Below are 23,510 nucleotides of genomic sequence, written 5' to 3'. Positions count from 1 at the left end.
GTAATGCTAAAATACAGTTTAAATAACATCCCAGAAGAATATAAAGATCAAATAAGGAACAGATTTGAGGTTTTAAACTTAGTTGATAGAGAACCAGAAGAACTATGGATTGAAGTCAGAGACAGTATCAGTGAAGAATGCAAAAAGACAATACACTGAGTTAAGGAGAGAGAAAGACCTCAATGGATGACTGAAGAAACTCTTAAAATAGTTAAAGAAAGAAAGCAAAAGCAAAAAGAGATAAACATGGCCAGAACCCTATATACAATAATACAATGACTAGTATGTAGGGACAAAGAACTATTACAATAGTTATTGTATAGTATAGTATAGTTATTGTATTGTTTATAGTATAGTATAGTTATTGTATTGTATTGTATATAGGACAACAAAAAAGGTAGAACAAGAGCCCTATTCCAAAACATTAGAGAAATTAACGGGAAATTTAAACCAAGAGTAGGGATGTTGAATAATCAACAGGGGAACACACTGACTGACCGAGATGAAATAAAAGGGAAGCAATACACTGAATAACTATATAAAAGAGATGCAAGGATCACAGATTCATTCACAGAGGAACCATATGATTAAGAACCAGAAGTTTTAGAATGTGGGGTAAAAGCTGCTCTTAAAATACTTGGAAGAAACAAATCACCAGGAACAGATGGCATACCAATAGAGTGCTACAAGCTACTGAGACAGAATCTGTCCAAATTTTGACAAACATTTGTCAAGAAATATGGAAAACTAAGCAATGGCCCACAGACTGGGAGCGTTCAATATACATCCCAATTCCAAAAAAAGGAGATCCCAGGGAATGCAGTAATTATCAAACAATTGCCTTAAGATCCCATGCAAGTAAAGTAATGCTCAAGATTCTACAACAAAGGCTCTTACCATAGATGGAGCGAGAAATGCCAGATGTCCAAGCTGGATTTAGAAAGGGAAGAGGCACCAGAGATCACATCGCAAACATACGTTGAATAATGGAAAGGGCCAAGGAATTTCAGAAGAAAATCACCCTGTGCTTTATCAATTACAGCAAAGCCTTTGACTGTGTAGATCATGAAAGACTATGGAATGCTTTAAAAGAAATGGGGGTGCCACAGCATCTGATTGTCCTCATGCGCAACCTATACTCTGAACAAGAGGCTACTGTAAGGATGGAATATGGAGAAACTGACTGGTTTCCCATCGTAAAGGGTGTGAGACAGGGGTGTATTTTATCACCCTATTTATTTAATCTATATGCAGAACATATCACACGGAAAGCAGGATTGGACCAAGATGAAGGAGGTGTCAAAACTGGAGGGAGAAATATCAATAATTTAAGATTGTAGACGATAACATACTACTAGCAGAAACCAGTAATGATTTCAAATGAATGCTGATGAAAGTTAAAGAAGAAAGCACAAAAGCAGGACTACAGCTGAACGTCAAGAAGACTAATGACAACAGAAGATTTATGCAACTTTAAAGTTGACAATGAGGACACTGAACTTGTCAAGGATTATCAATACCTTGGCACAGTCATTAACCAAAATGGAGACAGTAGTCAAGAAATCAGAAGGTTAGGACTGGCAAGGGCAGCTATGAGAGAACTAGAAAAGGTCCTCAAACACAAAGGTGTATCACTGAACAATAAAGTCAGGATCATTCAGACCATGGTATTCTCAATCTCTATGTACAGATGTGAAAGCTAGACAGTGAAAAAGTGGGTAAGAGAAAAAATCAACTCATTTGAAATGTGGTGTTGAAGGAGAGCCTTGCAGATACCATGGACTGGCCTTGCAGATACCATGGACTGCAAAAAAGACAAATGATTGGGTGTTAGAACAAATTAAACCAGAACTATCACTAGAAGCTAAAATGATGAACTGAGGTTATCATACTTTGGAGACATAATGAGAAGACCTGATTCACTAGAAAAGACAATAATGCTGGGAAAAGCAGAAGGGAGTAGAAAAACAAGACCGAACAAGAGATGGATTGATTCCGTAAAGGAAGCCACAGACCTAAACTTACAAGATCTGAACAGGGTGGTTTATAACAGATGCTGTTGGAGGTCACTATTTCATAGGGTCATCATAAGCTGTAATCGACTTGAAGGCACATAGTATCTTTGACCTTTGGATGTGGGTTTGCTGAATCAGTTGTGAAATCTAGGATTTTATTATCACATTTCAGAGAGTTTTATGGTGCCATATCAGCACAGCAGTGATATATCATCTTAGTCATACACATTCTGGGTTACTAAAATGTTAGATAAGCAGTGTCAGTCCCCTCCCCCCACAGGCAGAAGTCCCCATGACAGGGACTGGCACCAGAAGGAAAGACAGGCTCACCCCCCATTAATGCACAGAAGCTCTTCACAGACATGCATCATCATCTAGGATTTTGGGCCATGTTTACCGGAACAGGAGCTCAAGGGCTGTACAAGAAGACTTACATTAAGTGTGTAGGTCCCAGGCAGGAGGAGAAGATAATATTCTCCATTTCGATTGGTTTTGTAAGGGCATATATGCCTTCTATCTACAGCTTCCACAATGGCACCTGGAATAGGTTCTCCATTCTTATCCAAAACACGACCTTTTACACCTATGGCAAGAAAGAAATTAAAAGGGAAAGAAGCCACCATTTCTTTTGCTTTTCAGCATGTAATCAGAGAACTTATTTTCTGTCAAGGAAGCATAGCAACAGGAGCATGTTTCCCTTGGCACAGACAATCACAATCTACCAGCAGTCCTTTGTCTTCTAATCCACTCTGTAATGAATGTTAAAACATTTGCTAAAGTGTTGTATGAACATTTTCCCAAGAGAATAAATGTTTGGCTGATGTTTGGATCTTTCTTAGAGAAAGAAATTTACCTCTAGTTATTCCAAGGAGAATAATGAATATGGTGGGTATATGATGAGAAACAGAAATAACTTGTCCCTCCTCTAAGCATATTTACATAGAGCAAAAGTTTCCTCTCAAAGGTTGGAAACAAATTATCTATTCTTTCTCAGGGCTCTAGCACTTTCTGCACTGTGGCACATGGCTGTACAATTCCATTATAGGTCTGCACAAAAGCCATGACAAAGCGTGTGCATACACCTGCATGGAGCATTGATGTGGAAGAAGAGTATATCCGCTGTATGCAGAGCAGGATGGCTCTCCTTTGATACTGGGTGGTGTATCTGTTCTTTTTCATTTCTTACCTTTTTAAGGAAACAAAAGCTTGAATATCCAACTCCTTATTTGTAAATTGAAGGTGGGGGTCCTAAAGCACAGTGCCTTAAGAAAGGGGTAGATAACCTTTCTGGGGGCAAAAATCAATCCCCTGCAGGCTGCATATCAAAGTGGTAGACCAATTGTTTTTTAATGGATAAACTGGGGGGGGGGTAATCTTTGAGCATCACGGCATCACAGCTGGGTATCCATAAGAACAGTCAAAAACATTTATTTTTAAATTAGATGACAATTTGGGGGAGGGAACCACAAAAATCCTCATGGGGCATCACATGTTTGCCACTGCTGCCACAACAGAAAATCTAGTTTTAAATTAAGAGAACTTGAAGAAACTTATTTTTGTAGGAGGGGACAGTAATCTTATTCTGAATCAATAGGATTAGCAGAATTGGGCTAATTCCAGATTTGCTATTTTGTGGATGGGAGTCATTCACATATTGGGAAATGCAGGTTGCACAGTTAAAGTGAATTTGGACTTTTGCACAACAAAACCATTTCCCCTGACGTAAGGAATGTTCATATAACCTCCCACAAACTTGCACTCAGGTCCTGCTTGCGGGCTTCCCCCAGGCACCTGGTTGGCCACTGTGAGAACAGGATGCTGGACTAGATGGGCCACTGGCCTGATCCAGCAGGCTCTTCTTATGTTCTTAAACTTTGTGCAAACGAATCAAGATGAATATTCAATAAACAGGTCTTCTGGAGCACTGTGTTAGTCAGCCTAGAAATTCTGTCCCTGGCAAACCATGGGAGGGCAGTGTTGCTTCACTATACTGCATGCAAAGATGGCTTCCTGCTCATTTTAATGGATCCCATGCATGATCTGTTACCAGTGGACTATCCTTTCTCAACTCTAGTACCATTACAGAAGATACTGGAGCTACTTGTCAAACAGCCTGTTATAGAACAGTTGTATTTATTGCTTTTTTCTATTTAGTCTTAAAGAGAAGTGGAAGACCCTAAACAAGAACAAAACTATAGTAAGCAACTTTAGAGGTGGAAGGGGTAGGGGGTTTTTTTTAGGGGCAAATCAGCCAGTAAAGAAAAGATTAAGCACCTTCTTCCCACTCCCTCCCTCAGCCTCTGATTGTAACTTCCAGTGCCTGCTTGTCACTAAAATCTTTTAAAAGCCAATGAAAAGTTACTTAATATTTATTTTGGCCACAAGTTGCTCTGTATGTGGATATTACTAACAGTCATTTTTATAGGTGCTTATCGTGTATACTTGCAATTATTTGTTTACAACTTAGTCTGAAAACTGGCCTACTCTGGGTCACTTCCTGAGTTTCATGGCATCATAGGTGTTTGAACCTGAGATCCTAGCTCAAACTAATTCTACTATAAACTCATCAAATCCAGGAGATGAAGTGAGGGATGGGATTATCAACTTCTTCAATGCCTAGAAATCACTGCAAGTAAATATTTTAAAGAGATAATTGGGGTTGGCATCTTAAGGGCCCAACTAGATATGATGTTTCTCACATAGTTTGACTTTATGTAGGTGATGCTTTTTTAAAAAAACTAAACTGCAAGTACAGAGGTCCACGAACTGAATGGGGACTGTGGGCAAGATTTAAAAATCATAATATTATGTATAATAAAATAAAATTGAGCAGAGTCATCTTACCTAGATGAACTTGTTTAATATATTCGATCAAAGCAGCTTTATTGTCATTCCAGAAGGATGAAAGCTCATCTTGTTGTGGAAATTTACAACATGATACTTCCACAGTAATTTCAAAGCACTGTCCCCAGATATAGTTATAATCCTGCATACCACCTGAAGTAAATGTTTAATTACCAAGTTGAAATGCCATGAAGAAAGATATGAGCATTTTAAATCCTAAACTCCTTCCCCAATGCCTCACTCACCAATCTTGGAATCAATGTCCTCAAGAAAGCTGATTTGGCCCATGAGCAAGCACTTCTGCTGCAGAAGGAGTGACCCAGGAACTTGCCTGCAGAAAAGTCAGTGTTGTAGCAGTCCCACAGCCACCATCACAATGGTCACTGCCACCTTGGCCCTGCTCATCAGCTACTGCCATTAGCTGCTTCGGCTTCTTCCTCCTGCTGCTAAACTGGCCTGAAGAGCCTACAGGTAGTTGTGGTGAGCGGCTACTGCCAGGAGTTTGGGTTCTTTAAGCTGCTATTATTATGCAGGCACTAGGCTGCCCCCTCTTTTTTGGTGTCTCCTCTCCTAGTACATGACTGCATACACACTCTCAATTAAAAAAAACCCTCAAGAATTCATGAAAATGAGGTGAGAGGGAAACACCACATTTCCAGCAAGCCATCAGAAGACTGGAAAAGGCCTATTTTTTCTGGTTGATTGGCAACCAATCAAAATATGTTATTACTTTCCTGAGTTATGTAACTACACACACAACAAGCATAACAAATAATTTATTCTGCACATCACCATCCCACATACACACACCCGTTAACACACACAGGAACTACACATACATGCATTTTCATGTTGTCCCATTCATTTCCATGGGACCTTGTGCAGGAGGCGTTCTCCAGGACCTGTGCCAAGGCATGGCTAGTCAACTGTGTTACATCCAGGAATCTACACACTTACATGTGGTACCTACCATCAAGATTTAGACTCACAATGGAAATGTTTATATGAATATCAAAATAATTCTCCACTATTTAAATATTTAGATTTCTACTGAAATGGTTTGATAAAATTTCAGTGCGGATCTTATTCATGATTTTTTTAAGCCACACACATTGTTTGTCTGGAGAAAAATATGCTAGGCACTTACTATGGAATGCAAATGGATTTGTCACGTCACACCTCTTCCCCACCCATACCCACCCCATCTGCTTTAAGACTAAAGAAAGGTTACGTGAACTCAAAGCTCTGTACTTTTACCAGGAAATTGGTCCAGGAGTGCAGTGATAGGGAACCTCAAGTTCAAGGTCAAAATTAGGTTTGGCAGCAGTCCTAACATGACCTGCAAGGCCATTTTCCTCAAACCACACCTACTTGCCCCACACCAGATATGGGATGCTAAAGGAACTGCAAAGCTGCAAAGGAACAATCAGAAGCCTTAAAGTACACTCTTGATTTTTCCTTGGCAAGCAAGGCTTGCTGTAAGCACATATAAGCTGATTGGTACTTTCAGCAGCCCCATAGGAATCATCTGCACTACAGAGTTCTCAGATGGGAACTCCATAGTGCAGCCAGTCTGCCCAAAGCAGGGCTTGCTCTAAGCTCCCATCAGTTGATCACTACTTTCAGCAAACCCCATTGGGTCACCTGACATCATGGTGATGTCAAGTGATTGATAGGTGGACAGCCCCACCCACCTGTCACAATAGCTGACAAGGGGGAGAGCTCAGGATCTGGCCTGTCAGGCAGATCCTGTTCCCTACTGTTCAGTAGAGGATACCTGGCCTACTGATCTCCCAGGCTTTTGCTGCTGTTTTATTTCAATACATTGTAGTGAAATATTGTATTGTATTCTGTTTTGTTTTAATTTGTACTGGATTGCTGCTATATGTTTGGTGTGGAGTTTTACTGATTTTTATTATTTTACATTGTTTAATTTGTCAATATACACCTTAAAAAACAAAGTAGAGGAGAACCCTGTCAAGTATTCGTTAAAATATACAAATTCTTACCTTCTACCTGGTACCATCTATATCCATTTGTAATGCCATCCAGAAAATATTCTCCATTTTGACATGCAGACCCTTCATGCATCGTGGCATGGTTAGTAGAGTATATTCTTGCAAGGTGCTCAAAAACATCATTATCCAGAGTTTTGCTCTCATCATTTGGAGTAATAGTAACTGCGGAAAAAAGGTGACCACAGTAGAAATCTTGTTAAAGTTTAGATTCTATGTGTTTGTTTACATACATTTTACAACTAATAGGTATAGCTTGCATCATATAAGCATAAGTAAGTTTCTGGCTATCACTAGAAATCCTTCCCAAATGCAAGGATTGTTAAAAATGTGACAAGGACAGTGTGATGTTCCTATATTAATGTATATATGGTAAGTGTTGTTGTTTTAGAAGATACATGGTAAGTGGAGTGAAAGAGGAGGGGGAGTGAATGGGCAGTAGAATGAGAGATGATTGGCTGAGTGTTTAAAATGGCTGAATGTATAAAAGGAAGAGTGAGAGTGGAATCAGGGGGGGAGAAGAGAACTGAGTGGGTTGGTTGGTGGGGTTTAGAGAGTTGTTTGCCAGGAGGGAGGTGGAGTTCGGATTAGTATTGAGTAAAACCATATGCTTATGTGCCTTAAGAAGAAATCTTGTTAATCTTGTTAGCTTTGTTATCTGTAATAAATACTTAATTTGGTTTACCAAAGGCCTGATCCTTGGCTGGGGTTTCACAGACCAGAAGGGAGGGTAAGGTAATGACCAAGGCTGAAGGGGAACTGTAACAAATGGTGGCAGCGGTGAAGAGAATAACAATACCAGTATTCAGAGTCTCTGGGAATACTAGTATTGGGACGTTACTGGTGGTTGCCTAGCAGGGGGATCTGTTGAGATCTGTGCTAGAGCGGATAGGTAAACCATAAGAGAGTGCGGTCCGGACTGGTGGAGTCCCTGGTGGTGCCTAGAGACAGGCAGTAACCACGAGCAGGTAGGAACCTGACAGGGAGAGCCAGGGAAGGACGCATCACATGTGGTGGCAGTAGCGGTGGGATACGAACCAAAGAGAGTCCCAAAGACACGTGGTGACAAAGGAGACTACGTCACACGTGGTGTCTGTAGCAGTGGGATACGAACAACACAGAATCCAGATACAGTGGTGTGGCAAACAGAAATAACAAAACAAGATTTCTTGTGAGAGTGACTGGCAAAGAGTGTGTGGCAAAGAGTGAGTGAACTCAAACACCATGGCTGAATATATAAAAATGAAAAGAGAGGAGCTGGTGGAGAAGTGCATAACATTCAATTTACCTCACGAGGGTAAAGGGGTAGATGAATTGAGGGTAGCACTTATAGGATTTGCAACTGCCCAGCAAAAACAACCTGTCAGAGAAGAGACCCCAGAAGGATATTTAAGCAATCCCGCTTATATAGAGTACTTGAGAGAGAAGTTAAGATGGGAGGCTGAGGAAAAAGACAAGCAGAGGGAGTTGGAAGCTGAGAGATTGAGGAGGGAGGCTGCTGAGAAAGAAAAGCAGCGGGTCTTTGAGGCTGAGGAAAAAGATAAACAGCGAGAGTTGGAAGCTGAGAGATTGAGGATGGAAGCTGAGAAGTTGAAGATGGAAACTGAGAGAATGAGAATGGGGTTTGAGGAGAGGGAGAAGCAACAAGCAGTAGATGCCGAATTACAAGTAGAAAAGTTAAAATTTGAAAGAGAGAAGTTTCATTCTGATGAAACAAGAAAGGACAGAGATGGAGCAAAAATAAAAATTACTCCAAAGGACTTTGCTGTCTATGAGCCTGGTCAAGATCCTCAAATTTACCTCAGCACCTTTGAAAAAGCAGCTCAGTTGTGGGGGCTACCTGTAGATAAATACATGCAGTATTTATCAAATCTGATTAAAGGGGAATTGGCTGAGGTATACCAATATTTCCCCTCAGACAGGCCCGTCACCTATGCTGAATTCAAAGAAGCAGTGTTTAAAAGATTCAGACTGGGGCCTGATTATTTTAGAAAGCTTTTCAGAAACTGCCAGATACAGACAGGGAGGTCTTTTGTGGAACTGGGAGCAAAATTGATGGATATATTTGGAAAGTGGATGAGTAGTGCCAAAGTTCAGTCTGTGGAGGAGGTGAAAAACCTCATGATACTGGATCAATTATACCATCAGTTACCACCAGAAATAAGGCTCCTGGTCAAAGACCATTCCCCTACATCTGTGCAGGAGGCCACAGAGATGGCGGATCACTTCGCCTCCAATAGAACTGGCTGGGTGGGGAAAACATCAAGAGAGTTTAAACCCAGACCATATAGTGCTGGCAGAAGGGATGTGGTACCACAGCGAGTGAGTCCTCCATTAAAATCTGAAGGGCACAGGACACCCCAGAGTGGATCTGTGTACCCTAAAAGTGAGAAGAAATTATGCTACAAATGTGGTAGACCGGGGCACCTACATTTTCAATGTGAGGTTGCCAACCCCATTAGTAATCCTGCTCAGATAAGGACAGTGAAAACAGAGCCCAAGGCTTTAGAAACAGCGAAAAAGGTTTAGTTCTGCCAGATAAACTGGACAGAAGTAACAGACCTTGATTCAAGTCTGAGAGAGGAAGTGAGTGTACAAGGGGCAAATTATTGGGCATTGCTTGATACTGGTGCCGCTCAGACATTACTGAGGCCAGATTTAATAAAATCTGAGGTAATATTACCTCAGGAAACTGTGACTATCCAAGGAGTGAGAGGTCAACAAGAAAGTTTGCCTGTGGCCCTGGTGGATATGACTTGGAGAGGCCGAGAGGGCCGATATAAAGTAGGCATTAATGCCCAGCAACAAGAACCAGTAATATTGGGAAGGGATGTAATGGAAGCCCAAGGAAAGATCTATGTAGTGACCAGACAGCAACTTGGCAGAGAAAAAGAAGCCATATTAAGGGGGGCTGAAACAAACAGGGTGGAATCTGTTAACCAGCCTCAGGTCACCATAGCAACCACTAGCAGGCCTGCTGAAGGAGACAAAATGTATCAAGTGGTCTCTGGGGAAGAAGCAGATCAATTCAGGGAAGAGCTGCATAAAGATATAAGTTTGAAGCAGATAAAGGAACAAGCCGCGACCCAACAGATTCCTTTCACTGACAAACTGAGGAATCAAGTTGTGTGTGAAAATGGGATTTTATATAGACTGGATGCCTGCTGAGAGAAAGGGTGAATGTGAACCAGTGAAACAAATGATGGAGGTGGTGAAAAAGAATTTGAGTCAATCACAGCAGAAGCAAAGTTACTGGTATGACAGAACAGCCAGAGAACGTGTGTATGATGTGGGAGATATGGTTATGGCGTTCATACCCAGGAAACATGACAAATTACAGGCTAACTGGGAAGGACCATATACCATCAGAGAAAGGCTTGACACAGTGACGTATGTAATTACCACAGACCAATTAAACAAAAGTAAAGTGGTTCATGTAATATGTTGAAGCCTTACCATACCAGGGATGCACAGGTGTTGCAAGTTACCTTATTCCCTGAGGGAAGTGGGCCTGAACTTCCAGATTTGGTACAGGAAAGCAAAGACAAAGGAGGGGTAGATCAAGTGGAATGGTCAGAGGAGGTAGAGGAGGAAGTAAAAGAAGAGATTCTGAGAGTTTTGAAAACCTATAGGAATCTCTTTAGCAACAAACCTGGCCGAACCAGTATAGTTATACATTCCATTGATACTGGAGATCATGCCCCAATCAGATCTGTTCCGTACCGTGTGAATGGGAAAGTTTTGAATGAGATCAAAAAGGAGGTGGAAGATATGCTGGAATTAGGAGTGATCAGGGAATCCATCAGTCCCTGGGCCTCAAGTATTGTCCTGGTTCCGAAAAAAGATGGAACGACAAGGTTTTGCATTGATTATCGGCTAATCAATAAAATTACTGTCCCAGATGCGTATCCTATGCCTAGGGTAGACGCAATGTTAGAGTTATTGGGGGCAGCAACCATTATCTCTACAATAGATCTCTGTAAAGGATTTTGGCAAATGGAACTAGACGAGCAATCCAGAGCCAAAACTGCCTTCAGTACACCAGATGGGTTATATGAGTTTGTGACCTTACCCATGGGACTAAGGAACTCACCAAGTTCATTTCAGAGGCTAATCAATACTGTGTTGCGAGGCATGTCAGATTTTGCAGTGGCCTCTATCGATGACGTAGCCATTTTTAGCAAGTCGGTGCCTGAGCATGTCCAACACCTGACAACAGTATTGGAGGCCTTAAGAAAAGCAGGCCTCACAATCAAAGCTAAGAAATGCCAGTTTGGACTAAAGGAAGTAATCTATTTAGGACATAAGGTGGGGAGTGGGAAAATCACCCCCTTATGGAGCAAGGTGGAGGCAATACAAGCGTGGCCGATCCCCTTAACCAAAAAACAAGTGGCATTTCTGGGTGTGGCTGGATTTTATAGGAAGTTTGTGAGAAATTTTGGGGAAATAGCAACCCCCTTGCATGAATTAACAAAGAAGAAGTGTTCTGAGCGTGTGGTATGGACGGATAATGTCAGAAGGCTTTTGATCTACTGAAGCAAGCCTTGTGCCAAGGACCCATATTAATAGCACCAGACTATGAGAAACCATTCATCGTGGGTACAGATGTGTTGGACCTGGCGCTGGGAGTCATCTTGCTACAGGAGAGAGAAGGCACCAGACATCCAGTGGCGTACCTGAGTCGCAAGCTGACGCCAAGGGAGAAAAACTATTCGTCGGTCCAGAAGGAGTGCCTAGCAGTCGTGTGGGGACTAAACAAGTTGCACCCATACGTGTGGGGATGAAGATTCACAGTGACTACGGATCATCGGGCCTTGTTATGGTTGCAGACTATGAAAAACCATAACACTATGCTGCAGAGGTGGTCCTGGGCCCTACAGGACTATCAAGTGGACTTCCAGTTCATAAAAGGCAAGGACAATGTACTGGCCGATGGACTTTCCAGGCAAGTGGCTGGGACTGCAGTGACGTGACCAGACAGAGGAACAAAGAAAGACATTTTCCCCATAGAGACTTTTATTTGTTAACGCGACGTATAAATCCTGGAACAGGAATAATACTCTGCTGTTGTTTAAGGGGGGGGAAATGTGATGTTCCTATATTAATGTATATATGGTAAGTGTTGTTGTTTTAGAAGATACATGGTAAGTGGAGTGAAAGAGGAGGGGGAGTGAATGGGCAGTAGAATGCAAGATGATTGGCTGAGTGTTTAAAATGGCTGAATGTATAAAAGGAAGAGTAAGAGTGGAATCAGGGGGGGAGAAGAGAACTGAGTGGGTTGGTTGGTGGGGTTTAGAGCGTTGTTTGCCAGGAGGGAGGTGGAGTTCGGATTAGTATTGAGTAAAACCATATGCTTATGTGCCTTAAGAAGAAATCTTGTTAATCTTGTTAGCTTTGTTATCTGTAATAAATACTTAATTTGGTTTACCAAAGGCCTGATCCTTGGCTGGGGTTTCACAGACCAGAAGGGAGGGTAAGGTAATGACCAAGGCTGAAGGGGAACTGTAACAAATGGTGGCAGCGGTGAAGAGAATAACAATACCAGTATTCGGACGTGACTGGTGGTTGCCTAGCAGGGGGATCTGTTGAGATCTGTGCTAGAGCGGATAGGTAAACCATAAGAGAGTGCGGTCCGGACTGGTGGAGTCCCTGGTGGTGCCTAGAGACAGGCAGTAACCACGAGCAGGTAGGAACCTGACAAGGAGAGCCAGGGAAGGACGCATCACAGACAGACCCTCTATTCTGTTGCATATATAGATAGCCACATTCTCAAAGTTACACTGTTGGTTGCCAGAGCAAATTCTCCCTCCGCCAGTTGAAAGGCTATTAAGATCTGTGAAGTAAAAGGCACTACAATTGCATTCTATTGGCAATATGACCTGGTTTTTTGCGGGATTATTAGCTGCTATTATGAGGTAGACTTCATGTTGTGAATTCCTGTTGTGAATATATGTAATTAATCTTGACCATTGGCTATGCTATCTGGGTCCAAGAGTTGCAATCCAAAACATCTGGAGGGCTCCAGGTTGCGGAAGACTGGTACATATTATTGAGACTAAATGTTTCCAGTACTTCATATTATAGATAGAACTGAGGATCTGTCTTGCATGCATACCGTGCAACATCACCTATGAATTGTCAATTGATTTAGTTATCCTGTGCTCAAATACAAACATTAGCTTACGTGAATTGCCATTATCAAAAGGGTAACTTGCAACCAGTGATCCACCATGCAGATTAGCAGAAAGGACAAACATCTCATTCTTCATCCAATCCATCAGTGCCCGAGTCTCTGGCTGGACTTTGGGATTATTTTTAATGAAGGCATCAGGAAAGTTCCTGTTCAGATCTTTCTTATTAGCATTGTACCTTAGAGGGATAAAATTATTATCACTTAGGCTTTAGTCTGAAACATACTTTCAAATGAGTGGGTTGACACTGGAAATGTTTGATAATCTGTCTGTTTAGGGGCCACGCCTCTTCTAATAGGCTCCTAGCATACTGTTGGCTGTTCAAAGACTGTTTAAACTGACTATGGCAGGGGTTCTCAAAATTTCTACCTGCAAGGCCCACCCTTGAGTTGGCTGAAAACTACTGCAGTCCTCCAGTCACAAAATGGTGGTAAATGCAGACAGAATTTGGCATTATCAGCTGGCAATTGTGTAATCCATCTTCAGAAACTGCTAAATTCTTTGCCACATTTTTTCCTTATGGCAAGGAGTTCCATAGCTCAGCTTCTCTCAAGCTAAGTATGGACATTTACTCTAGAGGTATTGTGATAGCCTCCTTATTTTAATCAGACTTTGCTGATCCAGAGGCTCTAAGTGGAGGCTTTTTCTTTTCCCCTTCCCACCCCCACATAACTCTCAAAGTATTTTTATCTATCTCCTGTAATTTCTTTTTCTGATTCCCCTTTCACACCCAACTTGACCTTATGACCTCCACCCCCAACCAAACTGCCAGTGTCTTTCATCCCTCCTCCCTGGTCCTTTTACGTTCACTTCTTTCTCCTATAACAGGTGTGGTCATGGGGAACTTTTGGCCCTGCAGATGTTGCTGAACTACAGCTACGATGGCCAGGGATGAAGGGAGTTGTAGTTCAGCAACATCTGGAGGACCAAAGGTTCCCCGCATCTTTCCTATAACAACTTTCTTTTCTTATCTCCTTTCTAATCCAACAAGAACAATTTTATCTCACGTCTATTTTTTCCTATAATAATTGAGGCTCCAATGAATTGCTTAAAAGCTCATTCTAACGTTGTTCTGCCAACACATTCGTATTTGTCCTTGTGCACACCCGTTCTCTATCTTGTAACACAGGGATGGGGAACTTCAGGCTTGGGAGCTAAAGGTTGCCCTTCAGGCTTCTCTATTTGGCCCTCAGAACTCTCCTTAGGCCACACTCTCCTTCCCCAGGCCAGCTCCCTCACTGGCCCTTCTTCACAGCCCAAGTATTTTTCCTGGCTGGAATGTGTCCTGGAACTCTGATAAAGCCTCTTGCTTGCCTAGATGGAGGATTTGTGTAGAAACTAGCCTACTGCAGAAAGGTAAAATTTACATTCACTGCTTTGTCACCCTGCAATTGGAGTGATATTTTGTGACTTTCCACATCAAGGAGCCCTGGGCTTGGAGACCGAAACGTATAGTCAGACAGACAGAGATTATTGATCCATGTGGCTCAGTACTGCCTAAAAGGACTGGCAGCAGCTCTCCAGGGTTTCAAAAGGAATCTTCCTCAACCCCACCTGGAAATGCCAGGAATTGAACATGAAACTTTTTGCACACAAAACTTATTCTTGGGATTGACACGGGACCTTTTGTAAAGAATAGGTTCTACCACTGAGCCAGAGCCATTTCCCTAGTTAAAAAAAAGTTAGTTAAATCTGTGTCCTCTCCATAAGCATTCCAAGGTACTGCTTTAATACTGTTGTGGTTTAGCAATAGCATAGAAATGGCAAAGTAATATTTCAAGCAAAGCAGTAATATTTCCCTTTTTCAAAATTCTGAGTAAGTCACATGACTGCATAGTCAGTGCTAGTCCCATGGCTGGCTTTGTCATGCTTTGGATAATCTGGCATCTTCCAGCAGGATAGGAGACCCCAAAGTGAAGTTTGTCCTTGCAGGGCTAGCTTCTTAAAGGATCAGTGCTAGTGAAAAGTAGCAGTAAGTACTTACACAGGCCGTACCAGTAAGATGTTCTAAAAGCATTTTCGTGACCAAATAGAGTGGTTTGTGATCAAGGAGACAATGAGGGGTCAGTTCCACAAGAATTAGTCCAAAGAAACAGAGTGAAGACTGTCATGAACCTGTATATGTTCATGAGTTATTAAAATCCATAAAGGGAACATCTTGGTTCAAGCAAAGAATTCTGGGAGTTTAAATGTTAAGAAAGGCAGGCCTCTGATAGAATCCCACTTAGGTTTCGGTTTCCAGCTGAGGACGGTTAAGAAGAAGCCTAAACAAGAAACACCTGGCTATCTGTGCTGATTAACAAGTGCCTGGCACTCAAGGTCATTCTTGGCCTGTGCAGTTGAAACACCGTTGGGAGGGGGGCCTGGAAGGCGCGAAAAAGTAAGAAACATCTAGAAGGGGGTTACATCAAACATTTTCTGATTGGTTCCTGAATCCTGGACCGTTAGGATTCTTTCCCTTCAGTATAGGGCTGGAGACCCATAGCCTTTGTTCTCTGCTGCCTTGGTTCCAGAGTTCCATAGCTTTCTGCCTTTTGTGGTTCCATGGTGTTGCCTATGGGAGGTAACCTATGCCTGGTTCCATTGCTTTGTGGTTAACATCACTCTCTCTTAGGAGAGATGCCACTTCAACCATCTACCTCATGTGTAAGTATTAGGTTAGAAAAGGTTGTTATTTTCCTGTTGTGTGTATGAACTCTCTTGTATGTACCTAAACCCCTGTTTGGGTGTATGGTCTTAAAGGATTACTTGCTGCTATATATATTGATGCGCACTTGTCTATTTTAATAAAGCTACTTCTATTTAACCTGGTGTGTTCATTGAGAGGGAGAGTGGTTCTGAATTCAGTACCTAGACCATCTCAGTCACATAACTACCAAAGAGGGAAAAAGAAGTTAAAAGCTTAATTCTACTTTGTGGGTTTAACCAGAGGTTTCCTGACAAGGAGCATAGTTTGGCTCTTGTCTTTTTGGACCTTGGTTTGCCTAGTGTCTGGGCTCAGAGATCCCCTGACTCTGAGTGGTACCAGTAGAAGGGGTGGTGGCAGCCTACCTTCTGCCTTGCAGGGTTGTTGTGAGCGTACACAGCCTTGGCAAGGGGAAATTGGTATTTTTGATTCCAGATCAATTACCCTAAGGGTGGGAATTGGGTCTGACGCATGATCCTTGTGCCTGGACGGCTTACAAAGATAAGTACTAAAGCTGGCAAGGATGGGTAGCTAGGAGAGTAGGCAAGGAAGGTATGAACCAGCAAAAGTGGGAAGAGAAAAAGACATTGTGAGTTGAGAGGAAAACATCAGAAGAATTATACTGAGGTTATATACTGAGCTCGGAGCATAGGTCTCTCTAGTTCAATATTGTCATCACTGACCAATAGTGAGTTTCTAGGATTTTAGACAGGAGTCTTCCTTAGCTCCTTCTGGAGTTGCATGGGGATTGGATCCAAGTGCTCTAACTCTGATTTGCCCCTTCCTCAAGATTGCAGGCAAGCAAAATTATGCTGGAATGGGGAGAGGTGGTGGTGATGAATAAGACAAGGATCAATGAGGCTGACTGGCCAGAGAGGCATAGAATCCAAAAGAGAAGCATCTATGGGCTAGGATAGGGGTGGGGAATCTCAGGCCTAGGGCCCAAATGCAGCCCTCTATCTGTCCTGTGGGACTCTCCCAGGCCACACCCTTCACCAGCCCTGTGCTGCTCCCTCCTCAAATGTGTTCTTGCACTGTAATAATGACTCCTGCTTGCCTGGGTGGAGGATGAAAAGGTAGAACCTCTAACTTTTGCATGGCTAGAATGTAGCCTGCTCCACAAAGATGAGAGTCACAGTTGTTGCTCTGTCCACCTTTGCCTCTGGCTGTGCTCACCACCGGCATGTGGCCTCCAGGAAGTTTCCCACGAGGGACTATGGCCCTCAGCCTGAAAAGGGTTCCCTACCTTTGCCCTAAAAGGACCCTGATTAAAGATACCTTGGAGTTTAAGGTCCTGCAGCCAGGAATAGAAGCTAAAAACCAGCTCCTTTGGCTGAATGTAACATGAGATTCTGAAGCATGTTGAAAGCAGTCTCTAAGATGCTCCTCATAACATTTTCTGCTCTATCCTACTCTGCATTCTTACCTGCCAGCAGGGGGGTTACAGCTAAAAGCTGTTACTGCTTCAAATCCATCAGGGTTCATCGAAGGTATGATATGTATACGGGTGCTGTCAATGAGTTTTGTAATGACTGGATCATGCTGATCACTGGTCACCAAAAAGTCTATCAAATGGAGCAACAGCTCCCGCCCAACTGCCTGTGTAAGAAACAGAGTTGTGGCTTTTAAATGCAATGACAATAAGGAGCAGCACAGTACAAGGATCATACAAAATGCAGGCCTAGCACAAAGCATCATGTTCTTAAAACAAGCAAACAAAATAAGATGGTCAACATTAATTGGTTACAATATATTTTCCCCATAAATCAAACGGTCAAGGAAAAAGCAACAATACTTCTCTCATGGCTTTAACAAAACTTTGCCAGTGAATGTTTTTGAGCATTTGGGGAGAGGGGCTGCAATCAAAATGCCCACTGTCCACATAATGCTATCCATGTGGAAAGTGAACCAGACTGTTCACAGACACAGCAGCAGCTAGAAGACAGTGAGTTTTCCTCCCAATTGTTGTAGCTGAAAAAACCTTCACTGACTATAAAAATCACTGCAGCTGTATTTGTGGTCATGCTAGTTCTTGTGTTGCATTCCGCACATAGCCATGGGCATACTTATCTGGCAATAGACACATTGAGTGGAAACCGCTTTCTCAGTGTAAACTGGCTTTTTTTAGTAAGCAGCAGCTCTCAGCAAGGTCTACATACCTGAGAATTAGATGTTGCAGAACAGTCTTCCCCAGCCTGGTGCCGTCCAAATGTTTTGGATTACAACTCCCATCATTCTGACCCTTGCCCATGGTGGCTGGGGCTTATGGGAGTTGTAGTCCAAAACAGGGGGAGGGCACTAAGTTCAAGAAAGCTATTATACACAATAGTTACACAAATCTAAGAACATGGCTTTGTCCACTCTTGAGGACTTAACTGATAAATCTCGTAATATGTCTCAAATCCCTACACACCTGTAGCTTTCTTTCTTTACCACATGGCAGCATGATAGGACAACCAGCTCAGCAGATGAATATATGCACACTTATAGGAAGTAGCCCCTTAGAAAGCAGTCATCCAAGTTTGCAAGGAAGCTATGTTAGTTCTAGTGAAGGACAAAGACTGAAGCAGAAAGAAGACAGAGGAAAATATTTTTTATAAAGGTGAAGGGTCAGAAAGTTACAAACCAGCACTTGCATATCACTTGCTAAATACCGTGTTCTGTTTATTACTATAAAGCAAAGCTGGTGAACCTTTTGGAGCCCATGGACCACGTTCCTCATGGGCAACTCTTCTGTGGCTGCATGCCTGTGGTGGGCAGTGCCAGTCAGGCCAGAAAAGTAGGCAGGCAGGAGCACAGTAGGATTATATATAATTCAATGCATGTTTACCAGCATTTCAGCATTTTAAATAGGATTAGCAATGTTGTCATAAAGTGATCTTGTAAAAACAGTTCCTTAGGGTGGTGACAGGAGTCAAGCTACTCTGTCACCATGACCCTACAGCATGTACCTGGCCACATTTTTTTTTCAATTAATTTTTATTCTAATTTTCAAAACCAAAATAATACAAAAAGAAAACAACACAAATCAATAACTAATACAATACAAAAAAATACATATATATAAAAATATTGACTTCCGATTTGTCATAGTTCAGCTATAAATCTATAATATATAACAAACCTATCTCTTAATAGATTATAAAATCACCTTCCTCCAGCGGTTATCTTAGTTGGTTTCAAATCTCATTAACATCATATCATTTTAATATTCCACAAAAAGTCAAAGAGAAGTTTCCAATCCTTGAGATATATATCAATCAATTTTTTTTCTAAATAAACATGCCAATTAATCCAGCTCATCAAATCTACTAAATCCAGTAATTTCAAAACACTATAATTCAACTATAAATCTATAATATATAACAGACCTATCTCTTAATAGATTATAAAATCACCTTCCTCCAGCAGTTATCTTAGTTGGTTTCAAATCTCATTAACAACATACCATTTTAATCTTCCACAAAAAGTCAAAGAGAAGTTTCCAATCCTTGAGATATATGTCAATCAATTTTTTTTCTAAATAAACATGTCAATTAATCCAACTCATCAAATCTACTGAGTCCAGTAGTTTCAAATCGCTCTTCTGTCATTATCCATATTGGGTCCATCTTCCATCTTTACGCACCCAAAAATCTTGCTGTCATAGTCATATAATAAAAGTCTGATAGGAATTTCCTCCATCACAGATATTTTCTTACCATCAAATCCAAACGTAACACTGAAGTATTGTTTCAAAGCCGCATCTCTGCTCCTCTTTTCCACATGATACACTAGTACATTTCTTGAAGGTTTTTCCATTGACACAAAACAGGGATTAATTCTATTAACTTTCTCCATTTCAAGTTCCATCAAATCCTTCCAGTCCAGGAATTTTTTTGAACCGATAATATCTTTATCTCCAATCTCTTCAATTCCTTCAGAGACAGCGCTGTATTCCAAACTGTGCTGTATTCCAAACTGTAATATTTATCTCCAGGATCCGTCACAACCAGGAAATCCAAATCTTTTTTCATGTCCATATTTAAGCCAATCTCCATAGATTGAACCTTGCCTTTAATTTCTCTTTCATCCTTTTTTTGTTTTCCAGATCTATCTTTATTCTCCTTTCTCATAGAATCCTGAGTTTCTTTCAGCTCCTGTCTCATTTCATGAAATTCAGTTCTCCACGCTTGTCTATTATTTCTCAGTTCTTGTTTTATTGAGTTAATCCCATCCATTATTTTCTGAAGCATGTCTAGAAATAAAGTCCCTTCTTGTACATCCATGATCTTCTTAATTGCCATTCTTAAAACCAAAAGAACAAAACTCCTTCAATTTTCAATGTCCCAAGCAAAGAGCAGTTTATTTCTTTATCCAGTTACAAAGGAGTTAATCTTTCCAACCAACTAACGTCACACGCTAGACAGTCCTTATCTCATAAATGTCCAGAAGTGCAAAAACAGCTTTTAGTTCACAGCGTTCAAATAACTAGTAGCAGAGAGAATGAGCAGATTCGTCAACAACAACAACAAAAAAAGTAGATCAGAAAAAATAGTCCTTTATATATATTACACAAAAGTCTTGTAAATCAAAAAGATTTCTTATCTCTCCCAATGAGAAAGCTCTCATCCGTTGTAATCTTTAAAACACAATTTTCCATGTCAGCTTTTTGCAATAAAAAAAAAAGATAAGCTATTTATATTTTCTTCCCCCTTAGTTCCGTAAATAAAGAAGGAAAGTCTTACCTCATCTAGGTTATCTTAATTGCTGTTACTTTGACAAATCTCTTTAGCTATATAGATAAGAAAATGATAAATGTAGACAGGAGGTTTGCCTGCTAGTCCGTTAAAAAAAAACGGGTCACTTATCCAGCTGAGCTAGCATAAAATCCTCGCTCTGTCTGAACTGCTGGAAGACAGGCAATTCTGACGAATTCCAGGCTTCAACAATCGAAACAAAACCATGTGGCAGATCTCACGCTTCTTCCCTATCCGGAAGAAATCATCCCCAGTCAGAAAAAACCCTTCTGACTGAATTTAAAACTGGATAAGTTTCATCCAAGACGGGAGCCCGTCTCAGAGGCAGCACAGGCGGAGGGATCCTCCTGGGAAGTCTCGTACCTGGCCACATTTCATGGTTCACAAAAATGGAAAAGAAGATGTTTCAGGGCTTTTCCTACTTTGGGATCTCTGACACTTTTCCTAGACCATGATGTGCATACACTAGTTAATATTTAATAATGAGAGTTTTTTTCCAAGCCTAAATACTGTGTGTGTGTGCGGGATATTATTCAGCAGGCAAGTTGAAGTGCAAAAGGGATCCTTGCCCTTCTTGGCTAATAAAAGCTAGCAGGGATGGAACAGCCAGCTGGGCCAGGGAGGTGATTAATGCCTCTCTGCGAGAGGGGGTGGTCCCTGGCTGCCCGAAAGAGGCGATAGTGAGACCACTCCTGAAGAGACCCTCCCTGGACCCATAAAATCTTAATAACTATAGGCCGGTAGCAAATGTTCCATTCCTGGACAAGGTCCTTGAATGAGTGGTTGTGGGCCAGCTCCAGACACTCTTGGATGAGACTGATTATCTGGATCCATTTCAGTCGGGTTTCAGGCCTGGTTTTGGTACAGAAACAGCCTTGGTCGCCCTGTATGATGACCTTTGTCGGGAGAGAGACGGGGGAGTGTGACTCTGTTGATTCTCCTTGATCTCTCAGTGGGTTTCGATACCATTGACCATGGTATCCTTCTGGGGAGACTGGCTGAGTTGGGAGTGGGAGGGACTGCATTGCAGTGGTTCCGCTCCTACTTGGCAGGTCGCCTCCAGAAGGTGGTGCTTGGGGAACATTGCTCAACACCCTGGACTCTCCAGTATGGGGTTCTGCAGGGGTGAGTTCTGTCCCCCATGCTGTTCAACATCTACATGAAACCGTTGGGTGCGGTCATCCGGAGCTTTGGAGTGCATTGCCATCGGTAGGCTGATGACATGCAGCTCTATTTCTCCTTTTCATCTTCTTCAGGTGAGGCTGTCAATGCGCTGAACCAGTGTCTGGCTGTGACAATGGACTGGGTGAGGGCTAATAAACTGAGGCTCAATCCAGACAAGACTGAGATGCTGCTAGTGGGTGGTTCTTCTGACCGGATGGTGAATGTCCAACCTGTCCTGGATGGGGTTGCACTCCCCCTGAAGGAGCAGGTTCGTAGCTTGGGGGTTCTCCTAGAATCATCTCTGTCACTTGAGGCTCAGGTAGCCTCAGTGGCACGGAGTGCCTTCTACCAACTTTGGTTGGTGGCCCAACTACGTCCCTATCTGGACAGGGATAACCTGGCTTCAGTTGTCCATGCTCTGGTAACCTCTAAATTAGGGCTGCCTTTGAAGACGGTTCGGAAACTGCAGCTTGTGCAAAATGCAGCGGCCAGATTGGTAACAGGGACCAGACGGTCCGGACATATAAAACCGATTCTGGCCCGCTTGCACTGGCTGCCTTTATGTTTCTGATCTTGATTCAAGGTGCTGGTTTTAACCTATAAAGCCTTACACGGCTTGGGACCACAATACCTGATGGAACGCCTCTCCCGATACGAACCCACCCGTACACTAAGTTCAAGATCAAAGGCCCTCCTCCGGGTGCCTACTCCAAGGGAAACTCGGAGAATGGTAACAAGGGAGAGGGCCTTCTCAGTTGACGCCCCCAAATTATGGAATGATCTCTTTGACGAGGTGCGCCTGGCGCCAACACTGTTATCTTTTCGGCGCCAGGTCAAGACTTTCCTCTTCTCCCAGGCATTTTAGCATGTGTTTTTATATTGTTTTTTAAAAGATGTATTTTAAATTGTATTTGTTTTTAGTTACTGTAAACTGACCAGAGAGCTTCAGCTATGGGGCGGTATACAAGTATAATAAATAAATAAATAAAAGGAGGGGAGGGTTAATCTCCTTTGAAAATGCTCACCATGCACAGTAATTAGGCTTGCAAATAACCTCCTCTTACAGGCAATATGAAGCTTTTTCCCCAAACCCAATTGGCACATGGGGGAGATGGGTGTGACGCCCTTCCCTGGTTCTCCCTGTCAGGTTCCCACCTGCTTGTGGCTACTGCCTTTCACTAGGCACCACCAGGGATACCACCAGTCCGGACCATCCTTTATATGGTTTCTCAATCCGCTCTAGCACAGATCTCACTAGATCCCCCTGCTAGGAAGCACCACCAGTCACGTCCTATAACCAATACTCCCAGAGACTTTGCCTGAGTCTCTCTCTAGCTGGTTACTTTTGTGACTGCGTGCTTATGCTGTTCCCAACCCCCTTGTATCTTTATAGATAACGCATACAACTCTGGGTTGCTCTGGATACTTGAATTGTTATTATTCCTCCCTTCACCACTGCCACCATTAGATACTGTTTCTGTTCAGCCTTGGTAATTACCTTGCCCTCCCTTCTGGTATGTATATCCCCCAGCCAAGGATCAGACCTTTGGTAAACCAAATAAGCATTTATTAAATATCAGAAATAACAAGATTAGTTTTAGAATGTTTCACAAGCGTATGGTTTCATCTATTCCTGTTTTGTACTTGACTTATTATTAATCAGAACTCCAACTCCCTCTTTCTCCACACTCCTGACCTCCACCCTCAAACACCTCTTTCTCCACACTCCCATCCACCCAGATTCAACTGTCATTCTTCCATTTATACTCCCAGCCATTCAAATGCTCAGCCAATCATCCAGCATTCTACTGCTCATGTACTCCCCCTCCTCTTTCACTCCACTTACCATATGTCTT

The 23,510-nt window shown here is 42.2% G+C and overlaps 1 protein-coding gene across 3 annotated transcripts in view; it reads right to left on the bottom strand.

The window, feature by feature from the left end:
* CPM (carboxypeptidase M) overlaps window positions 1-23,510 on the bottom strand; it is a 64,971-nt gene that overhangs the window by 4,057 nt on the left and 37,404 nt on the right. For 2 of the 3 annotated variants that reach the window (XM_061639782.1, XM_061639783.1), the window contains 5 exons: window positions 17,178-17,350; window positions 13,059-13,243; window positions 6,869-7,039; window positions 4,860-5,012; window positions 2,450-2,598 (listed from right to left, as the gene is read on the bottom strand). In XM_061639782.1, coding sequence (XP_061495766.1) covers window positions 2,450-2,598; window positions 4,860-5,012; window positions 6,869-7,039; window positions 13,059-13,243; window positions 17,178-17,350 — 831 coding nt within the window. Of the gene's footprint in view, window positions 1-2,449; window positions 2,599-4,859; window positions 5,013-6,868; window positions 7,040-13,058; window positions 13,244-17,177; window positions 17,351-18,164; window positions 18,313-23,510 lie in introns of those variants that run through there. The other variant, XM_061639784.1, reaches the window with a different exon arrangement.

Source organism: Rhineura floridana, chromosome 8 (assembly GCF_030035675.1).
Source record: "Rhineura floridana isolate rRhiFlo1 chromosome 8, rRhiFlo1.hap2, whole genome shotgun sequence".
NCBI lineage: Eukaryota > Metazoa > Chordata > Lepidosauria > Squamata > Rhineuridae > Rhineura > Rhineura floridana.
Note: the sequence above shows the minus strand (reverse complement) of the source record. Positions and strands in the feature narration are given on the sequence as shown.